This window comes from Sycon ciliatum, chromosome 6 (assembly GCF_964019385.1).
Source record: "Sycon ciliatum chromosome 6, ocSycCili1.1, whole genome shotgun sequence".
In the NCBI taxonomy this organism is placed as follows: Eukaryota; Metazoa; Porifera; class Calcarea; order Leucosolenida; family Sycettidae; genus Sycon; species Sycon ciliatum.
Genome location: NC_088648.1, coordinates 32,160,714 through 32,177,881, shown reverse-complemented (window position 1 = coordinate 32,177,881; position 17,168 = coordinate 32,160,714). Strand labels below are relative to the sequence as shown.

At 46.4% G+C, this 17,168-nt stretch overlaps 2 protein-coding genes across 2 annotated transcripts; both read right to left on the bottom strand.

Annotated features, from left to right (window-relative positions):
• Positions 1-3,207: 3,207 nt before the first annotated feature.
• On the bottom strand, positions 3,208-5,552 carry LOC135819912 (uncharacterized). Its single transcript, XM_065333209.1, has 2 exons — positions 5,333-5,552; positions 3,208-5,241 (listed from the first exon to the last, which is right to left on the bottom strand). The coding sequence occupies exons 1-2, from the start codon at positions 5,437-5,439 to the stop codon at positions 3,564-3,566; spliced, it is 1,785 nt and encodes a 594-aa protein (XP_065189281.1). The 5' UTR covers positions 5,440-5,552; the 3' UTR covers positions 3,208-3,563.
• Positions 5,553-13,064: 7,512 nt separating this feature from the next.
• Positions 13,065-13,910, bottom strand: LOC135820224 (uncharacterized). Its single transcript, XM_065333540.1, has one exon. It carries the CDS (start codon positions 13,908-13,910, stop codon positions 13,065-13,067), a length of 846 nt encoding a protein of 281 aa, XP_065189612.1.
• Positions 13,911-17,168: the final 3,258 nt, after the last annotated feature.

Sequence of the window (17,168 nt, the reverse complement as noted above, 5' to 3'; positions counted from 1 at the left end):
GGCTTTTCAAGCATGCAGTGTACAGACATTGCCTAGGCTAGGGTCAGTGCACGAGCAACCCTACGAGTACTAGCCTAGGCTAGTGTACTGAGTCTGTGCACTTGACTCTACTCTCTAGCTAGCTCTGTCTGCAGTGCAGTGCAGCGCCGTTGTCTAGATCTACATCAGTACATGATCATTCTGATGATTGTCATGTCACAGAGACTGAGAGAGCGGAGTCCTCCAGTTCGATAGAGTGCTCAATGCGGAAGCAGAGTCGCTCAAAAAATGCAGTCGCTGCGCCACGAGCGGTATGAAGCAAGTACGGAGCTGGCAAAGTATGTCTGGAACCTAACACGCCAGAACAAGGAACGTGCACGGGCTTACATCAATGTCACCAAGCGTTGCAACTAATGTATCGCAGAGAAATATCACATCAGCATATCCGATCGCAGCACCTCCATCAACAAGCAAACGGAGCTAGCTCGTATCAAAGTGCAGGCACTCTGCCAAGTACCTGCTTGGTGGGTACGGAGTCACGTGACTTGCAACCACATGACGCGCGACAGCTATTTGGTACCCGTCTGCAGCCCTACAATGGCACCTATGCATAATTTTCCCGCGGTTTTTTGTGCGGGGCAACTTCACAACCTCGACACTGTACTTGCACCACGCAGCGCAGCATGCAGTCTCATGCATGCACGCGTGGAAACTCTGATGATCGTAGAGCCCTACGTACCTGCTTCGCGTTTGCTGAGGCTGAAGTACAATGTACAAATTTTTTTCCTTTGTGTTGGTGAAGAATCAAACTCAAAGCAAGACATTTATTTCCTTCTTGGAAGGCAAGGGTTGTCACAGTTTGCTGTTGTGTATAAGTAGCAAGTTAGTTAGAGATCAGTAAGCAGCTGACACAATCATGCCAAGCAACGCTCATTGTATCGTCCCTGGCTGCTCAAATCGTAAAAGCAGCTGCAAGTTTGGTTTGTTTGAAACTGATGATGCGAACTCGCAAGGACGAAAAGTGTTTGTGAAGCGTCGTCTATGTGGATCAGATCTGGCTCGTGTTGGCTGCGGAGGAACAGCAGAGGTCTGTAAAGCTGTATCTTTTCATCGTTTGCCTAAAGATTCGGATCGACGCCGGCATATCAGGGCCGAGTGGCTTGCCAAAATACCAAGAGTCAACACTCCTCTTTCTGGAAACTCGTATGTCTGTGGGGTGCACTTTCCTGGTGGTCGACCTGTGACGGAGGACGAGCCACCTTCCCGTTTCTTGGACAAAGCCGTCGTAGTGAAGAGGAAGAGCCGTGTTTCGACAGGCGAAGTCAGTCGACCCGTTGAAGCGATTGATATTGATGACGATGTTGATTTACCAGTCACAGATGAATCGGTGCCTGAGGCTGCAACACTTTTAGCTGACCATGATTATGGTGAAGTTCCCGTTCTCCAAGAGAACAAAATAAAGACTTTGGAAGCACAAGTGGCTAAGTTGCGGTCCCAGTTGGAGCAGGCCTTGTACAATTTGGATGAATCGGAAGAAGCTTTGCGGAAATGCCAACTCCATTACTCGAACATCCGACATGACAACAAGATTGTACTGTTTTACACGGGCCTGAGTTCTCTGGCGTTTGACTTGTTGCTGGATCAGTTGCGGTGTGGATGTCAAGACATGTGCTTTGCTACTAAAGTGCCAGCTGATTTCCTTGGCCAGGACAGCCGTGGCAGACGAAGAGCATTGGTGTATGAAGACGAGTTGCTATTGACCCTTGTCAAACTTCGGCATGCTTTCCCTGAGTCAGATTTAGCACTGCGATTCGGAATAGATCAATCCACGGTGTCCCGAATATTTTCAACGTACATTCGTTGCATGTACTTCTCTATGAAAGAAGTGGACATTTGGCCGAGCCGGGCTCTGATTGATCGCTACATGCCCGACGTCTTCAAAGACAAGTACCCACGCACCCGGGTAATTATTGACGCAACAGAGTTTCCCATTGAGAAGCCAGCCAACCCAACTGTACAAGCAGCCACCTGGTCGAATTACAAAAACAGGAACACTTTCAAACTGTTAGTTGGTGTGACACCTACCGGTGCAATATCGTTTCTGTCTCCTCTTTATGGCGGGCGCATTTCTGATAAGAAACTGACAAAGCGAAGTGGGCTAATGAAGTTGATGGAGAAGGGTGATGCCATCATGGCCGACCGTGGTTTCGACATTGCCGATCTGCTACCGGAGGGTGTCGATCTCAACATACCCCCGTTTCTTGGTTCTCGAGATCAGCTTGATGAAGAAGAGGTGATCGAAACTCGGCGTATTGCTAGCGTGCGTATTCATGTGGAGAGAGCAATGGAAAGGATCAAGAACTTCAGGATAACTCACTTCTTATCTTCCGTGTTGTGCCCTTTGGCTGAGCAGATCATATTTGTGTGTGCATTCCTCACTAACTACATGGAGCCCCTGGTACCTCCGCCTGTTAGTAAGCCATCGACACAGTCTGCACACTTTTCCTCTGCTGCAGAAGTTGCCCAGATATCACCAGATGCAAACATTTCTGCAGTGGCTGTTTCAGCTGGCACATTTCTTTCACCTGCCATTACTGCTTCTGCTGCTGCTTCCGCTGCTACCAAGTTGTCATCTGCTGTAGCTGCTACTTCTGCTGCTACGAACGTGCCATCTCCTGTAGCTGCTACTGCTGCTGCTATCAGCGTGCCATCTTCTTCTGTAGCCGCTGCTGCCTATGTGACCACTCCCGTATGTTTGTTTTGCAAGCGCTCAGATGGCCCACTTCTTAGAGTTTGTAGGTCTTGTAACTCACGCTACCACCATATGTGTCAGAATGATGATGAAGATGGGCGTCTATGTAATTCTTGCTTTATGACCAGGCCGCTCTGTTGAAAGCTTTTTGCGCATGCCGATATTCCTACGTGGCCTCGGTATTTTCTTCCCCTCTTTTCTTTGTGTTATGTTGTGAGTAATGGTGCCCCTACACAATGATGCTTATTTCACTCAGGACTTCGTACTTCGAAGTAGAAGTAGTGATGCTCCTATTTGTCTGTTTGTGCTGTTCACCAGGTAGGAAATGTGGCCTGTGACTGCTGCAAGTGCCGCTTACTTTGAAGTAAATACGAATACTCATGTAACGTTCATGCCTTTTTGAACTCCGTTGTAACACGGAATGGCGAGCTATTGTAAACCAGTTGTACGTGCCGTTTTTTGTAGTGGTTACCAGTAATGGCAGTATAATTTACTATAACGCACTGTTTACAGCAGAGTTCCACCGTCTTGGGTACATGTATACAACACTACCTAATCATGTACAAATGCAGGAAGCCGGTAGCTGATGGAACTATCCACCATCTAATCACGGCGTTTATATCAAGAAGGAGCTACAGAACAGGGCAGAACAGAAAAAGCTATAATAAAGAACATAGAGTGCAGCGTATAGAACAGTTCAGACGCACTTACAGAAGAAAAGATTGCCACAAATCAGGGAAGAATGTAAACAGTCAAGACTACAGGAACTGGAGCAAAGTGAGCAATGGTCATCTCAGATGACGAGGAATATATCTATTACCAAGAAACTTGATCACAGAGCCAGTTTCGGGAGAACATGATCAAAATAAAATGTTCTGCAAGCTGCGAGAGTTTTCTTGACATGCACTTCACAAAATGAAATGCGCTCAACAAAAAGATCATTGCAGGGAGACCACACTACAAAGTCACAAAATTGAAGGCCTGCAGCAAAGAGCTGCATTTGCACTTGTGTATAGTAGGCATGTGTTGTTTTGAGAGAAAGCACACCATCCTTGTTGGACAAACAAAATGATGCAGTAGACCCAGCTACCTCTGCTAGACTTTGGTCTCTAGCAACAAACGGGCATTTAATCTCGAGCAAAAGTGATGTATCACCATCCCTAACAATGCCATCGGGACTGGCACCAAACCAGCATTCATCAGCATGCACAAATAAGCCACATGCAACAACATCTATCAGCTTGCCAGACTTGGCTTGGTGGGCTACGTAGGCACATCGTGCCTCTTCTTCATGATCAATCCCCCATCTGGTTGCAGGAGTGGTGAACGCCGGCCGATCAATGATAGTTTTTATGAGGGATGACGGGTCAGTCTGAGGTCGTCGATGAGCTACAGTATGGGCAATGGAAGCTGTAATACGCTTCTTTCGTTCATTCCTCCAGAGTTCACTTGTTGTTTGGGATGCAGTGGCTTCTTGCAGGGCATTGGCTTCTTCACAAGTAAGTATGACATTGGACTCGTACCACAGCATCTGCTTGTCCTCAGTTAGCCACTCGCAGTCAGATGGCACAGGTGTCACATCACCTGATCTGCTGTGCTCAACCTGCCACTTGTCCTTCTGTTCCCCTGCCCTAGCCAGTCTCTCCTTTTTCTGCGCTTGGGCTCTGTGCAACCTGTCCTCCTTCTGCTTAGCAGCAAATCCTGAGCTACCAGCAACAAGAGGCAATGCTAGGTGGATGGAGTTGGAGTGAATGGTTGAGTTGGCGTATTCCTCCACACGCCGGGCAAAGTCCATCCGCTTTGCAACAGCACGAGGGTCAAGTACTTCTGCAGCAGAATGCTTACGTTTCTTTGGCGCAGATTTGTCAGTGGTACTGCCACCTCTACGCCACTCCATGTCTTGAACCAGCATGGGCTCACTCTTTTTACCTGCACCTGCAGGAGGCTGGTTCCACTTTTGCAGCATGTCCGTGCACGTCGGAGAGTCACTAAACCCAAGCAGAGTGAACTCGGACAAGCCATACATCAGTGCAGCTATATGCTTGCAACTGGCAGTAACACCCTTGCCAGCAGGACAAGTGCACTGAGCACCAACAACACTGGTGGCAGATCCTGAGTCACACTGAGCAACGAGCCGAAGTTTGTAGTCAGCTTTGGTCTTCATTTCAGGCTGACAGCGGGCACGGTAGTACACACGGCTGTTGGCCTTCATCAGTTCGATTTTCTGGACATAACCTGCTCGATACAGACGAATTGACTTGCTATCAGTGGCAGCAAGCGCTTTGAAATTCTTGGCAGGTCCATCGCTGGTCATAGTGTCCACGAAATAAGAAACCATAGTTTGCATGGAGAACGACAGGGAGAGTAGCCTTCCATTCGCAGATTTAATCGGCTGCCACCCAGTAACAGGAAAATCCAGAGGGTCGTGGGGAATAACAGCAAGCGCTGCAGCTGGCGGAGGTGGCCCTTCCTTGCCATCACCGTCGCCTTCAGAGAAATGCTGAGCAAGTCTGTAAACGACACGAGCAGATAAATAACAAACTCAGATTCACAAATAATTTCAAAAAAATAAGATTTTGTTGTGGGAAGAAAACAACTCACCTCGCAACTAGATCGGCTTTCTTTCCCGACTTCTTGAGACCATACTCTCCACACTTCACCTTCAGAAGGTTCAAGGTGAGCTGGGAAAAATCCTGACTGACTGCCATCTTCCTGTCAACTAATATCGAAACTGTCTTCCACTGCAACGACTGAAAACAAAGGAGAGCCTCGCGTCGAGCAAGTTGCCCCGCACAAAGGTGCGAAGTCGCGATGGCGACCTGGCCGCCATGTTTTATGCATAGGTGCCATTATGGGTGTAGTACTTGCATAATTATAGCCTCACTTGACGGCGCATCATCATGGTCATTTCCTTTCCTGTTCCTCAACTATTCTAAGCACCTATCCATCACAGCGCGTGGAAATTTCCATCTTGCACCTGTTTTTGTTGGTGCATTGAAGCGCAAGTATCTCCTCTCCTCCAACTTATTTTAATTAAGGGGGCAGCAGTGTCTGCTCCAGCGCCGGGCGAGCCGGGTAATCCACCCGGTTGGGCGGCGCTTGGACCCGGTTGAAAATATAGTACCGGGTCACCTGTGACCCGGTTGGTACTTTACACAAGTCTTTCGAACTTTGAAAGGACTGACTACATGGCTTGTATGTATCAGATACTTCTTTTTCTTTCGTAATTTTCTAATTCCTGTCCTCTCTTTTCTAAAAGCGCCTTATCCATTCGCCTTTATATCATTGGGCCTAGTTCCCGTTTATTGTCCGAATTAAAATAAACCAACCAACCAGTTAAAGCATGTGACTCGGCTGGTGAGACGGCGCCAGGTACATGTGTACCCGGCTCTGACCCGGTTGAAATGGTTGCGCCAGGTACACGTGTACCCGGCTGTCCTACAATCGTAGAGCAGACACTGGGCAGCCTACCCATAAATTTCATATGGCATTCAATTGACCGTAACTTTGGTGTTTCTCAATGGATTTGAGTGCAATTTTGACCACACACTCCTGCCACTATGCTGGCCCTGAGGACATGATTTACAAGTTCTTGCGCCTCACTGACAGGCTTTCCAGGCCGGAAAAACTCAAATTTCCGGCATAGTGCCACGGTGTGCGAGCCACCCAGGAGCCAAACAAAATACATTTACAATTTTTTTTCACATTTTCGTGCTCATTCTGTTCGTGCGCGGGACTCAAACCTAGAACAAGTCCAGAAGCAGCCATGGGTGGTGGGGTAGGGCCCCTCAACGAGGCCCTGGAATCTGTCACAACGGAACGAGTGGGCGTTCTCTCACACACTCCCACAGACCCAAGTCAATTTTTGATTTGTTTTAGGTTTAGCACGTGCTACGAGGTCGTACCTTTGATACAACATCCAGTGCTCGGACCTCCACAGCAAGCCATTTCCACAGCGCTGCACACCAAATCCAGGATACCTTCAGAAACCGGCAAAGACTACCACTCACGTTTCACTACTGCCTAGTACTGAATCCTACCTGACTTCTTGACACGACTCAAACTTGCCAAAGTCACTAAATCAACGTCAAATACAATAATCAAGCCACATATCTGCAACGCCACGAGGGTGCTGGCAAAAGTCCTGCTGCACGGCGGCGGGCTTCGCCCGCCGCCGTGCAGCCCAATACGTGGCTCAAAAACCTGATTTTTTGGACTTGGAGCAAAATTCTGCACACTTTCACGTGTTTCCCTGATACGACAAGTTGCGCACGGTCTGCTCACATTCAAATACAGTGCTGCCAACAAATGACAGCGTGCAACAAAAAAAATCTTTCCTTGCAAGGGCACATTTTCAGCCATAACTCTTGAACGGCCGGTCAGATCGGGACACAATTTTCAGAGAATTTGCAGCTATTCATGCTCTTTCAACTGACGTAGCACTCAATATGAATTTACAAATTCGATTTTCAGCGAATTTTTGGATAGTCTGCCACCTTAATGGGACACTTCAACTAATCTCTTTATAAACTCGTTTGAACAGTTGATGAAGACAATTCGAACGCGCCCTAAAGAAGCGGAGCGTTTCACTGAACTGAAGCAGTGAAGGGCTGCCTACCTACTTCTGCGCGCGCATCGACTCGAAATCTGGGCATGATTTTAGGCAAATTTCGCGTTTGTAAACATTTTGCCCGCGGCTGGAGAACTTTTTGGCGAGAAAAGTAGTGTTGAAAAGTTTATTGTGCGAGAAATCAAAGAAACTGCAGTCCGTGAACAGTTTGAACTTTTGTAATTTCCATTTTGGTTTGCTGGAGGTCGGAGATAGAGCTATGCAGCTACATGTACGTGTCAAGTACAGTCATGTAGTTATCAATAGGCACGGCCGTTTTCATGGGCGCTCAGGCTCCAGCTTCAGACCAGGTTGTCCAAAACAAAGCGTGTTCAGTCTTCTTCAAGTCTTGTACTTGTAGTTCTAGCTCAGATATGCCCTTTTATCAGTCTCCGCCTGCCAGTGAAGGCAATGAAGCTACCAGTGAATGATACATGTGCCAGTCTCAGAGCGCAGGTAACTGACATGCTTCTCTCAAGTTCAAGTGCGTCGACTCGAGTGGCACTTGGAACGATATCCTATTTTTTTCTTTTCCAGTCGCCAGATAAAAAATGTTACTGACGACTGTGAGAGAAAACCTGGTATTGTACCTGCAGTACCTGGAGATAGTGGAGTCAGGGTGTAGTATCTGCAAGTAGAGGCTTGATCTCTGTGAGTACTGAGTGTGTTCTGGAACAGCAAGTAGGAACAGGGACAGAGACTTGCCACCAGTGAAGTGCTCTACGCGTGGGCAGGACATTTTGGTCAGACATCTGAGTCTCATGCTGGATGAAGTGGAAAGCATGGATCCTAGTATGAATTCTAAGGCTGCGCTGGGGGAGTTCTGACATGTTCCTGTGATTCTCAAGAGAAGGCTGTGGGTTCAAGGTAGTATGGCTGTGCTTGTATCATTGAACTATGACAGGAATTTGTTTATAATAATTACTTCAAAATATAAAACTGAAAATTGAAATATTGGCAATATGCCTTGTAAAACAACTTGAGAAGAGACAGTCACAGACACGTAACATTGTGCATGGTCTTAGTGTTAAGTCCCGGTTTCACCCAGTCGGCAGAGCACGAGGGTACAGTAATGGATAATGGTTACCATACAGAATTGCACACTTATTCCGAGAGAGAGAGAAAGAGTTCTCTAGCATGAATCTAAGAGGTAGGAACTGATCTTAATCGGCAAGAAACTAATCCCCTAGGAAACTAGAAAGGCAGCAGCTTTTATAGCGAAGGTAGAGAACTAAGGTTGGTGGTAAGACAAGGATTACGAAATCATCCTTCTACAAGTTCTAGAATAGTGGAGAAGGTAAACCTAGATCATCATTACTATACATGTAGATGAAGTGAGCATTGCGTAACATTAACATAATGACTAAGCGAGGTATTCTAGAAGGTGAGATATCTATATTATGCAATTTAGTCAGCAACATTACTCATCAGGCATATTACTTGGAAGGTCTGGAATAGTCCGGAATCAACGACGTGATTGACTAACTAAAAGGAAGTGGTAGAAGTACTAGTTCTAGAAGTGCTGACAACAAGGTTACAAGCATGGGAGATCTAATTATACATGTAGCTTATGACGAGGCTTACATTTACATGTACGTGCATGTACTACTACTAGTAGTCGCAATCAAGTCATGTACATGTCATAATAATTATATGCATTTCTACCCTAACATAGCCCCCCCCCCTTTGCGGGCGCATGTCCACATGCGAAGAAAAAAATAAGAGGGGACATGTACATACATAGCAGTAAAGAGAAAGAAAACGCAAGGCGGTACTAGTGGCAAGATATTAATTAAATCACACGAAGAAAGAAAAAGAAAGAGTAGCGGGCGGGGTGGGAGACTTCAGAGGGAGTGGATGTGATGAGAAATGATGAGTGTTTGTAGAAGAGCTGGATCGTTGTAAGGAACTGGCCATACATGTATGATTGTATTGTAGCTGTGGAGTGTGGCATGGGTGTATGTGATGATGGATTCGTGTAATGTAAATTGGAATCCTGGATTGTCATGTGTGGCAGGACAGTATGGCTTGGTAGACTGTGAATAAAGTAGGGACCCTGTGTGTAAAAATGTAAATGTGTGAAGGACCTGTCTCTCTGTGGAGCGGTAAAATGTGTTATGTGTTCACGTCTCAATTTTGGACGGTGAAAACGGGATGTGTAAAATCGCGTCACTCTTGGGGACGGTAAAACTGGGAAAGTATACTCGCTCATCATGTGGCGGTATATCATGTTACATCATGTTACATGGATTTGTGAGTTGAGTGCGTGCAGGGTATACAGTATGTTGCGCCTGTTCAAGGGCAGGGACTGGTGACTGCTGATCCAGCAAACTGATTGCATGGTCTGTATGGGTAATAAAGATGCTAGGCAGCTGTGTTGTCAGAAACTTGAGAAAGCTGTTGTGCTTGAGTGTGGCCATTGTAACATGTTGAGTGATCCAGAACTACATGTAGTTAGTACTGTGCACTGTATGCATCTGTATGTAAGATAGACATTTGATAGAATGATGGGGCTGGGAGTGGGATGGGTTGAATGATGCGACTTGAGAGTGTGAAAAAAAACTGGAACAACTATGCCTATGAAGTATGATAACGGAAAGACAGCGAATAAACTAGCGAGGGATAGCGTAGTTTGTATGATAGGGTTGGCACAGTGAAACGACTTACTAGATATTTCCGTAGATGTGGTTGAAGAGTTTCTCGTAGTAGGTTCAGGAAGGAGAATCAACGTTGACAGGCACGGCGTGCGATGGGTCAGATATAGCGCTATGAGGTAGGGGATTGTCCACGTACTCAACATAAGCCTTCATATCATCTTGCGAATCTTCTTGCCTACGTGCTTGGCATGGCACAGCATTGTTGACAGCCAGACATACCACTAGAGTGACGAAGAAGACTGGGACGAACTTCATCTTGACGAATAGGATTAGGAGGAGAAACACTTGTGCAAGAAAATACTGGCTACGATTGAATACGGCAATCTCAGGTCGTCCGTCGTCGTGGGTTCAGAACCGCTGTTGGGGGCCAAATGTTAAGTCCTGGTTTCACCCAGTCGGCAGAGCACGAGGGTACAGTAATGGATAATGGTTACCATACAGAATTGCACACTTATTCCGAGAGAGAGAGAAAGAGTTCTCTAGCATGAATCTAAGAGGTAGGAACTGATCTTAATCGGCAAGAAACTAATCTCTAGGAAACTAGAAAGGCAGCAGCTTTTATAGCGAAGGTAGAGAACTAAGGTTGGTGGTAAGACAAGGATTACGAAATCATCCTTCTACAAGTTCTAGAATAGTGGAGAAGGTAAACCTAGATCATCATTACTATACATGTAGATGAAGTGAGCATTCCGTAACATTAACATAATGACTAAGCGAGGTATTCTAGAAGGTGAGATATCTATATTATGCAATTTAGTCAGCAACATTACTCATCAGGCATATTACTTGGAAGGTCTGGAATAGTCCGGAATCGACGACGCGATTGACTAACTAAAAGGAAGTGGTAGAAGTACTAGTTCTAGAAGTGCTGACAACAAGGTTACAAGCATGGGAGATCTAATTATACGTGTAGCTTATGACGAGGCTTAGGCGGTATCCACACTACAACAAAAACCGCGTACAAGTCACTTTTCCTTGTAAGTTGTCATGGAGAACCGTGGGAAACGGCGCGAAAGTGAAAAAAGTCGCTTGAACGTAATCAGCAACTTCCGAACCCCGATACAAGGCCACTTTTTACTTTCAAGTAGCTTTTCCAGGTTTCGGAAGTAGGTAGTTGTTGATGTAGTTGTTGAAGTATCTTGAGAAAATGCCGAGGGTTGTGTTCTGTGAAGAGCTGGAAGGAAAGCTCATTGAGCTGTGGGCTGCAGAACAGGAAGCGAGCAATGGGACGATGAAAAAGCGGTCGGTGAAGGAGCAGGAGATTGCCGTGAAGTGGAATTTATTCGGCCGCGAGCTGTATGGCGATAAATTCCAGAATGAGATCACAGTGCCGATTGTTCACAACAAGCTGGACAACCTACGTACCAAGGCCAGGGAGCAGTACAAGAAATATCGCCGCCACACCGCCACCGGCTCTGGTGCTCCAAGCGAAGACTCCGGCGATGCCGACATAGATCTGGAAGCTGCTTGCAGAGCTTGGGGTAATTTCAAGACCTGGCACTCACTATTCAAATTGGTGCCGGGATATGGCCCCATTACGAGTCTTAACTCCGCTGCCCTGCCCACTGAAACTGCCGTGGAGACCCTACAGCGACCAGCTCCTCTTCGTTTTGGAGTGGCCAGCTCTTCAAGTTCAAGTCCACTTGAAAACCCATCCAGTGGTAGTGCGCCACCAACCCCTGTGATACCTGCACCATCACCATCACCACACACCGTGAACATGCACCATGGGGGCCAGTCTTTTGGCGATGACACCGACCATTTTGCACTGGATGAAGCAATGCTTGCAGGGGCCAGTGGCAGTGCAGCTGCCACAGCAGCAGTTACCAGCGCATGCAGCACTCCAGGTCGTCCAGCGGCATACAAACCAGGATCCCATGGCCAAGCATCCAGGAAGCGGTCAAGACACATTGTGCTGGACTCTGACTCGGAGAGCGATGAACATGGGTCCGACAGTGACCATCACACACCTGTCACTCCCACCGAACAGCCAAGTGTGCGTACAGCGGCGGGGAAAAATGAGGCAACCAAAAAGACAAAAAAGACGAAAAGAAAAGCTGCAGGCGAGTCCTCTATATCCGATGCTGTCACCAAGTTGTGTGACACTCAAGTCCAGCTGCAAAATAACCAGCAAACGTTTTTGGCTGGAGTTATGCGGCAACAGCAGGATCATACGCAAGCGCTGATTCAAAGCCAAATGAAGTTCACGGCGGATCTTTTCAAGAAGTGTACCTCTGATGATTGATTTGCTCACGACTTATTCACTATCGTACAACTTGTGATTTTGTTTTTATCTCTTCAAGCAGATCTTCATAGTTTGTTTTGACACGTGTATAATGAAATTATGTTACCAAACTGGTGGCAGTTTCTAGTTTATACTCCCCTGTCCTTTTTTCTCCTTCACTATGAGCATGTTGGATATTATGAAGACTTGGTGTGTGGCCGAAGAACTACTGCGCTTATCGTTTTGTTGCATTCACTTTGCGTATACTGTCTTTTTCTCGCTCCAAGGTTTTGTAACTTTCAATACTTGCTCATTTTCTGCATACAATTGAGTAGCAATTATCATCGTGTGACCAGCAGCAGAATTGAATTACATGTACTACTTTCAGCACATTCAGTGGTCCAATTTATGTAGTGGTGCCAGTGGTGGCAGGTGTGCGAAGACACACTGTAGTGAATACTGTATGAAATTATCTATCGTAATTCTTGATTCACATTGATATGAGATGAGGTGAGGTTCAAACATTGTGAACATGGCGAGCCAAGCAATTGCGAATGTCAATTGCAGGTGATGATAGCAACTCAGCAGGTGGCAATGGTGCATAATTTGCAAGGCAAGGCAGGTATCCTGAATGCCTTCGTTCAATAATGTTGTGGAGTGCACAACTCAGCATGCCAGCTCGGCTGGCAAATTGAGGATCACAGCTGTTGCACTTGGAAAGAACTGCAAAGCGTTCTTTGGCTCGTCCAAACGCGCACTCCACTACACGTCTAGTGCGAATCTGAGCCCAGTTGAATGACTCTTGCTCTGGTGCCAGGTTGCCATCATCTCTGAAGATACGCATCAAAGTTGTAGAGAGTGGAATGCGCTATCTCCCACCAGATATGGGCGAATGGTTGTTCCATCCGGGCAAAGCCAGACAGGTGCGTTGAGCCATATTTTGTCATCTATATTCCGCTTCAGTTGACTGATGTTATAGACAGCAGCATCTCCCGCTGAGCCAGGCGCACCGATGTCCACATAGGTAAACAGACCACGGCTATCAACACACGCTAGGAGAAGGATTGACGTGTAGCCCTTGTAGCACCAATAACGGTCACCATACAGAACTGGCTTTGTTATCTGCGTGAAAGTCCCATCCACAGCACCGCAACACATTGGTAGATTGCTCAACACCTCGAAACGTCTCATGGTGCGTAGGAGTTGTGGCCCAACAGGAAAGACGATGGACTCTTGCGCGACTTCAGCATAGAGGGAGTCGATGGTCTGGTGGACAATTTCCCCAACAGTGCTCGAACCAATGAAGAACAGGGCAGCGATCTCAGAATATGTTTCAGAATGAGCAAGAAAATACAGTGTTATGGCAAGGCGCTTGGCGGGGGAAATCGTCTTTCGAAGATGTGTTGTGTCCCTCTCAAACAAATGTCGATATCGGCACAGTAGGAACTTGAACGTCTTCTTGCTCATCCGAAAACTAGATATCCAAGCCGATTTCCACCAACGTCTGGACACCAGCCTCACGCTCTCCCAGTTCTCCAGCACTTCTCGTTCCCAGAAACCTCTGCCACCGTGGGTTTCATTTTCTGGATGAGCGGTCCACAATTGACGGCCAAGCGAAGTAGTGCTTGCACTCAGGAGCAGCAAGAGTCCTGCTGTGGGAAAGAAAGAAGATTCTGACTGTTCATCCATTTCCAAATCGCGCGTGCAGTCAAAAAAACTTGATCGGCTCAATGATTGGCTGAGGTATGTCGCAAACAGCAACCTCTTTCGTCTTCGATTGTCCATAACTGGAGGCATTCTCCTCTCGAATCAACAAACAGGGAGACATAGGTAGGAACAACAAGATAAAGCCTCCACGAACAAATTTCTGAGTCGATGGTTTCTCTTTCAGATCAATGTGGAACTCTCTGAGATAAAATTTTGAATATGAGGGGAAATTCCCGCGGGCGCTCCTCAAAAGTCACGTTTCACGCTGGCTGTTCTTGCGAGTGTGGATGCAAGTGCACTTGCACGCACCTTGAAAGAGGACGCTACTACGTTTCACACCTGTAGTGTGGATAGGGCCTTAACATTTACATGTACATGTACGTGCATGTACTACTACTAGTAGTCGCAATCAAGTCATGTACATGTCATAATGTATGCATTTCTACCCTAACATTAGTTGTCACATTTTCATGCGCAAGGGCATTTTCATGCGTGAAGAACTGCAATATTACCCAGGCAAGGCAATGCAAGGAATGTCACCTGAAATCATGAATCACAGCAGTACACATTGCAGCACTAGTCAGCCTGCTTCTGTCACAGTCTCAGCAAACAAGCTGGAGTGGCAGTTTCGCTGCAACATGGATGTTTGTAGCAGTCTAAATTTACATATTCCTCAACAACAACCTTACACATCTTGCCTACAGGTACAAACATCTGGTGTTGGCATAAGAGAGGAATCAGGACACTGGCGTCCTTGGTTTATTGCGCGAACAGGGTGGCGATGGGCGTGTGCTAGTCACAACGAGTTCTGCTATTGCAAAACGCATAGCAGATCATCTAACATCTGGAAGACGCAACACGAACACCCTTGTTTTACAGACTGCTCCAGGCTGCTCCAGACCACGCATGTACTCCAGCAGCTGCAGGAGATGCTTGTACTGTCATGGACATGGAAATATCTTGATACCCATTGAATACACAGTGAATTCTTAAGGTGCGGTTCACACGAGGTACAAACTGCGTATAACTGATTGCAGTACAAAACTGCTTATATCTAGCATGTGTTCACACGGTGTATGTGAAAGTTTGCGTAAAAAAACGCGCGGATCCAAAAACCATAGAAACTCGCTGCCATATGCGTGGTCTCGTCTCAAAAATGTTTTAGAACAAAGTTTAGTTTGCGTCTGAATAGTGAATAGTGTTCTTCATCGCATGTCAGCCCACGACTGATTGGACTTGAAGCCACAGTTGTCCGCAGTACTAGCTGCACTTCTTATGCTGATACAGTACAGTAGTTGTAGTTGTTCGTTTGAAGTTGTTGTTTAGTCACTCACGCGTCAGGCGCGAAAACTACTCCAGGCTCCGAACGCGCTCTCCATGTCAAACTCCGGATCAGCTTGGCTGCCCGTGGCAGTCGATCTCTTGTACTTCTTGTACATTTCACTGGCTTTTGATTTCACGCTGTCTACTATGAGCGCCGTCACCTCCAAGTCAAGGCCGTTTTCCTTGGCAAGTTTGTTCAGCTCCTCGGCAATTTCTTTCTCACGAACAGCGCGTTTCTAAATCTTGCCACTCTTCGTCTGTTGATATGCAGCCCATAGGTCGATGAGCTTTGACTCCAACACTTCTGAAAAAATCTGGCAAGGCATCGTATCAAATTAATTGAACTCAATCGAACAACCAAGTGAAAATAAAAAAGCACTTTCAACCCACTTAGTCTTTGTCAGCAAGAAACAGCGTGTATCCTGCTTTCTATACCCCTTCAGGAGTTGCTGAAAACATATACGAGTTTTCCCGCCACAGGTGAAAGTTGTCAAGGTAACCACAGTACAAGAACACGTTGAAAGTATGATATACGGTGTTTTGTACCTCGTGTGAACCGCACCAAAGAGAGCATGTCTGAGAAAACCAGAACATAATGTGCAAGTCGATCTCTCAGATTTCGCTCAAATGTTGCAGGTAGGTTTGCTTTGGGGTGTAGATCGACATTCCAAAATCCGCACAAAATCTTCTGAAGGGAACCATGAAATTGGCATACCCCTCAATATTGGCCCATTATTGGCACGATTTATGGGTCTACAAACGAGCCACGGCACAGCGTACAAGAACAAGCTACGAACAAAACTCCATCAACCCAACATTACCTCACTTTAGAAGAGTTCTTGGGGCAGCACCACTTAGCCACGCCAGCATCCCAGAAGACGAGGGCAATCATCCCTTAACGCCACAAATGATCGTCTTGAAAGTAGCCAAATTACAAGCGCTGATAAAACAGCGAGCTACGTCCTCAATTAGAAAACACTATACACCGGCAGATAGTAGAACACCTCTTCTAGCACTGAGGACATGTCCCCCATCATCCTTTTTGGGTTTTCTTGAAATAAACAATCTTGAATTTTCCACTCGACCATTCTGAAATAGTAGAACACCTCTTCTAGCACTGAGGACATGTCCCCCATCATCCTTTTTGGGTTTTCTTGAAATAAACAATTTTGAATTTTTCCACTCGACCATTCTGAAATACGTCCAAACTCATACCTGCCCAGGAAAGCTCACCCCTCCGCGACGTCTAGTGAGCAATTTCTACTCCAACACCACTCCCAACGCTGCAGAACAAAGTGTAATGTTAACTCTGACAAGGAAAAGCAGCGGTGATCACTTGTCACTCCAAACGACGAGCTTCTCCTTGCACCACCAACATTTTTCGGTGCAACAGTTGATGCAAAAGTGACTGAATTTTGCGTGTAGTTTTTGGATTTTACTGCAGGAGGAATGATGAAATCACGTGCTACGTGACGTAGAATAATGTTTTCTGGTGCACGACACAATGCACACGATCACGATCGTTCCTGAGGCGCTATTCGAAACGGACCATGACTCAGGAGGTAAGATGCATCATATTTCTTGCATGCTCTGCTCAGAACATGCAGAATCTATCGTTATAGCGCTACCAGTATTTCATTGGCAAGAATTCTTGTTCAGTGTTGGCCGCGCGCTGGTCAACTCCAAGCGACCTTGATGGCATGGACCACGCTCATTCCTTGCTGTTACATGTTGCAGATCTACGTGGATCATCAGCATGTAAACTAGCCGTAGTTCCTGTTGAAGGTGAACCATGTTCGGGATGAGCGAGGTTAGTGTGAAAAAAGGCATCCCTGTTCTTACTACAAGAGGAAATATCTCAAAGAATTCTTGCCAATGCAATACTGCTAGCGCTATAACGATAGTTTCTGCATGTTC

What these genes read in the sequence shown, in the direction of transcription:
- LOC135819912 (XM_065333209.1), bottom strand. Translation starts at nt 5,439, where the DNA reads ATGGCAGTCAGTCAGGATTTTTCCCAGCTCACCTTGAACCTTCTGAAG. An exon ending in AAAGCCGATCTAGTTGCGAG is followed by an intron (nt 5,242 to 5,332) that starts GTGAGTTGTTTT and finishes TGTCGTTTACAG; the next exon opens with ACTTGCTCAGCATTTCTCTG.
- LOC135820224 (XM_065333540.1), bottom strand. Translation starts at nt 13,910, where the DNA reads ATGGATGAACAGTCAGAATCTTCTTTCTTTCCCACAGCAGGACTCTTG.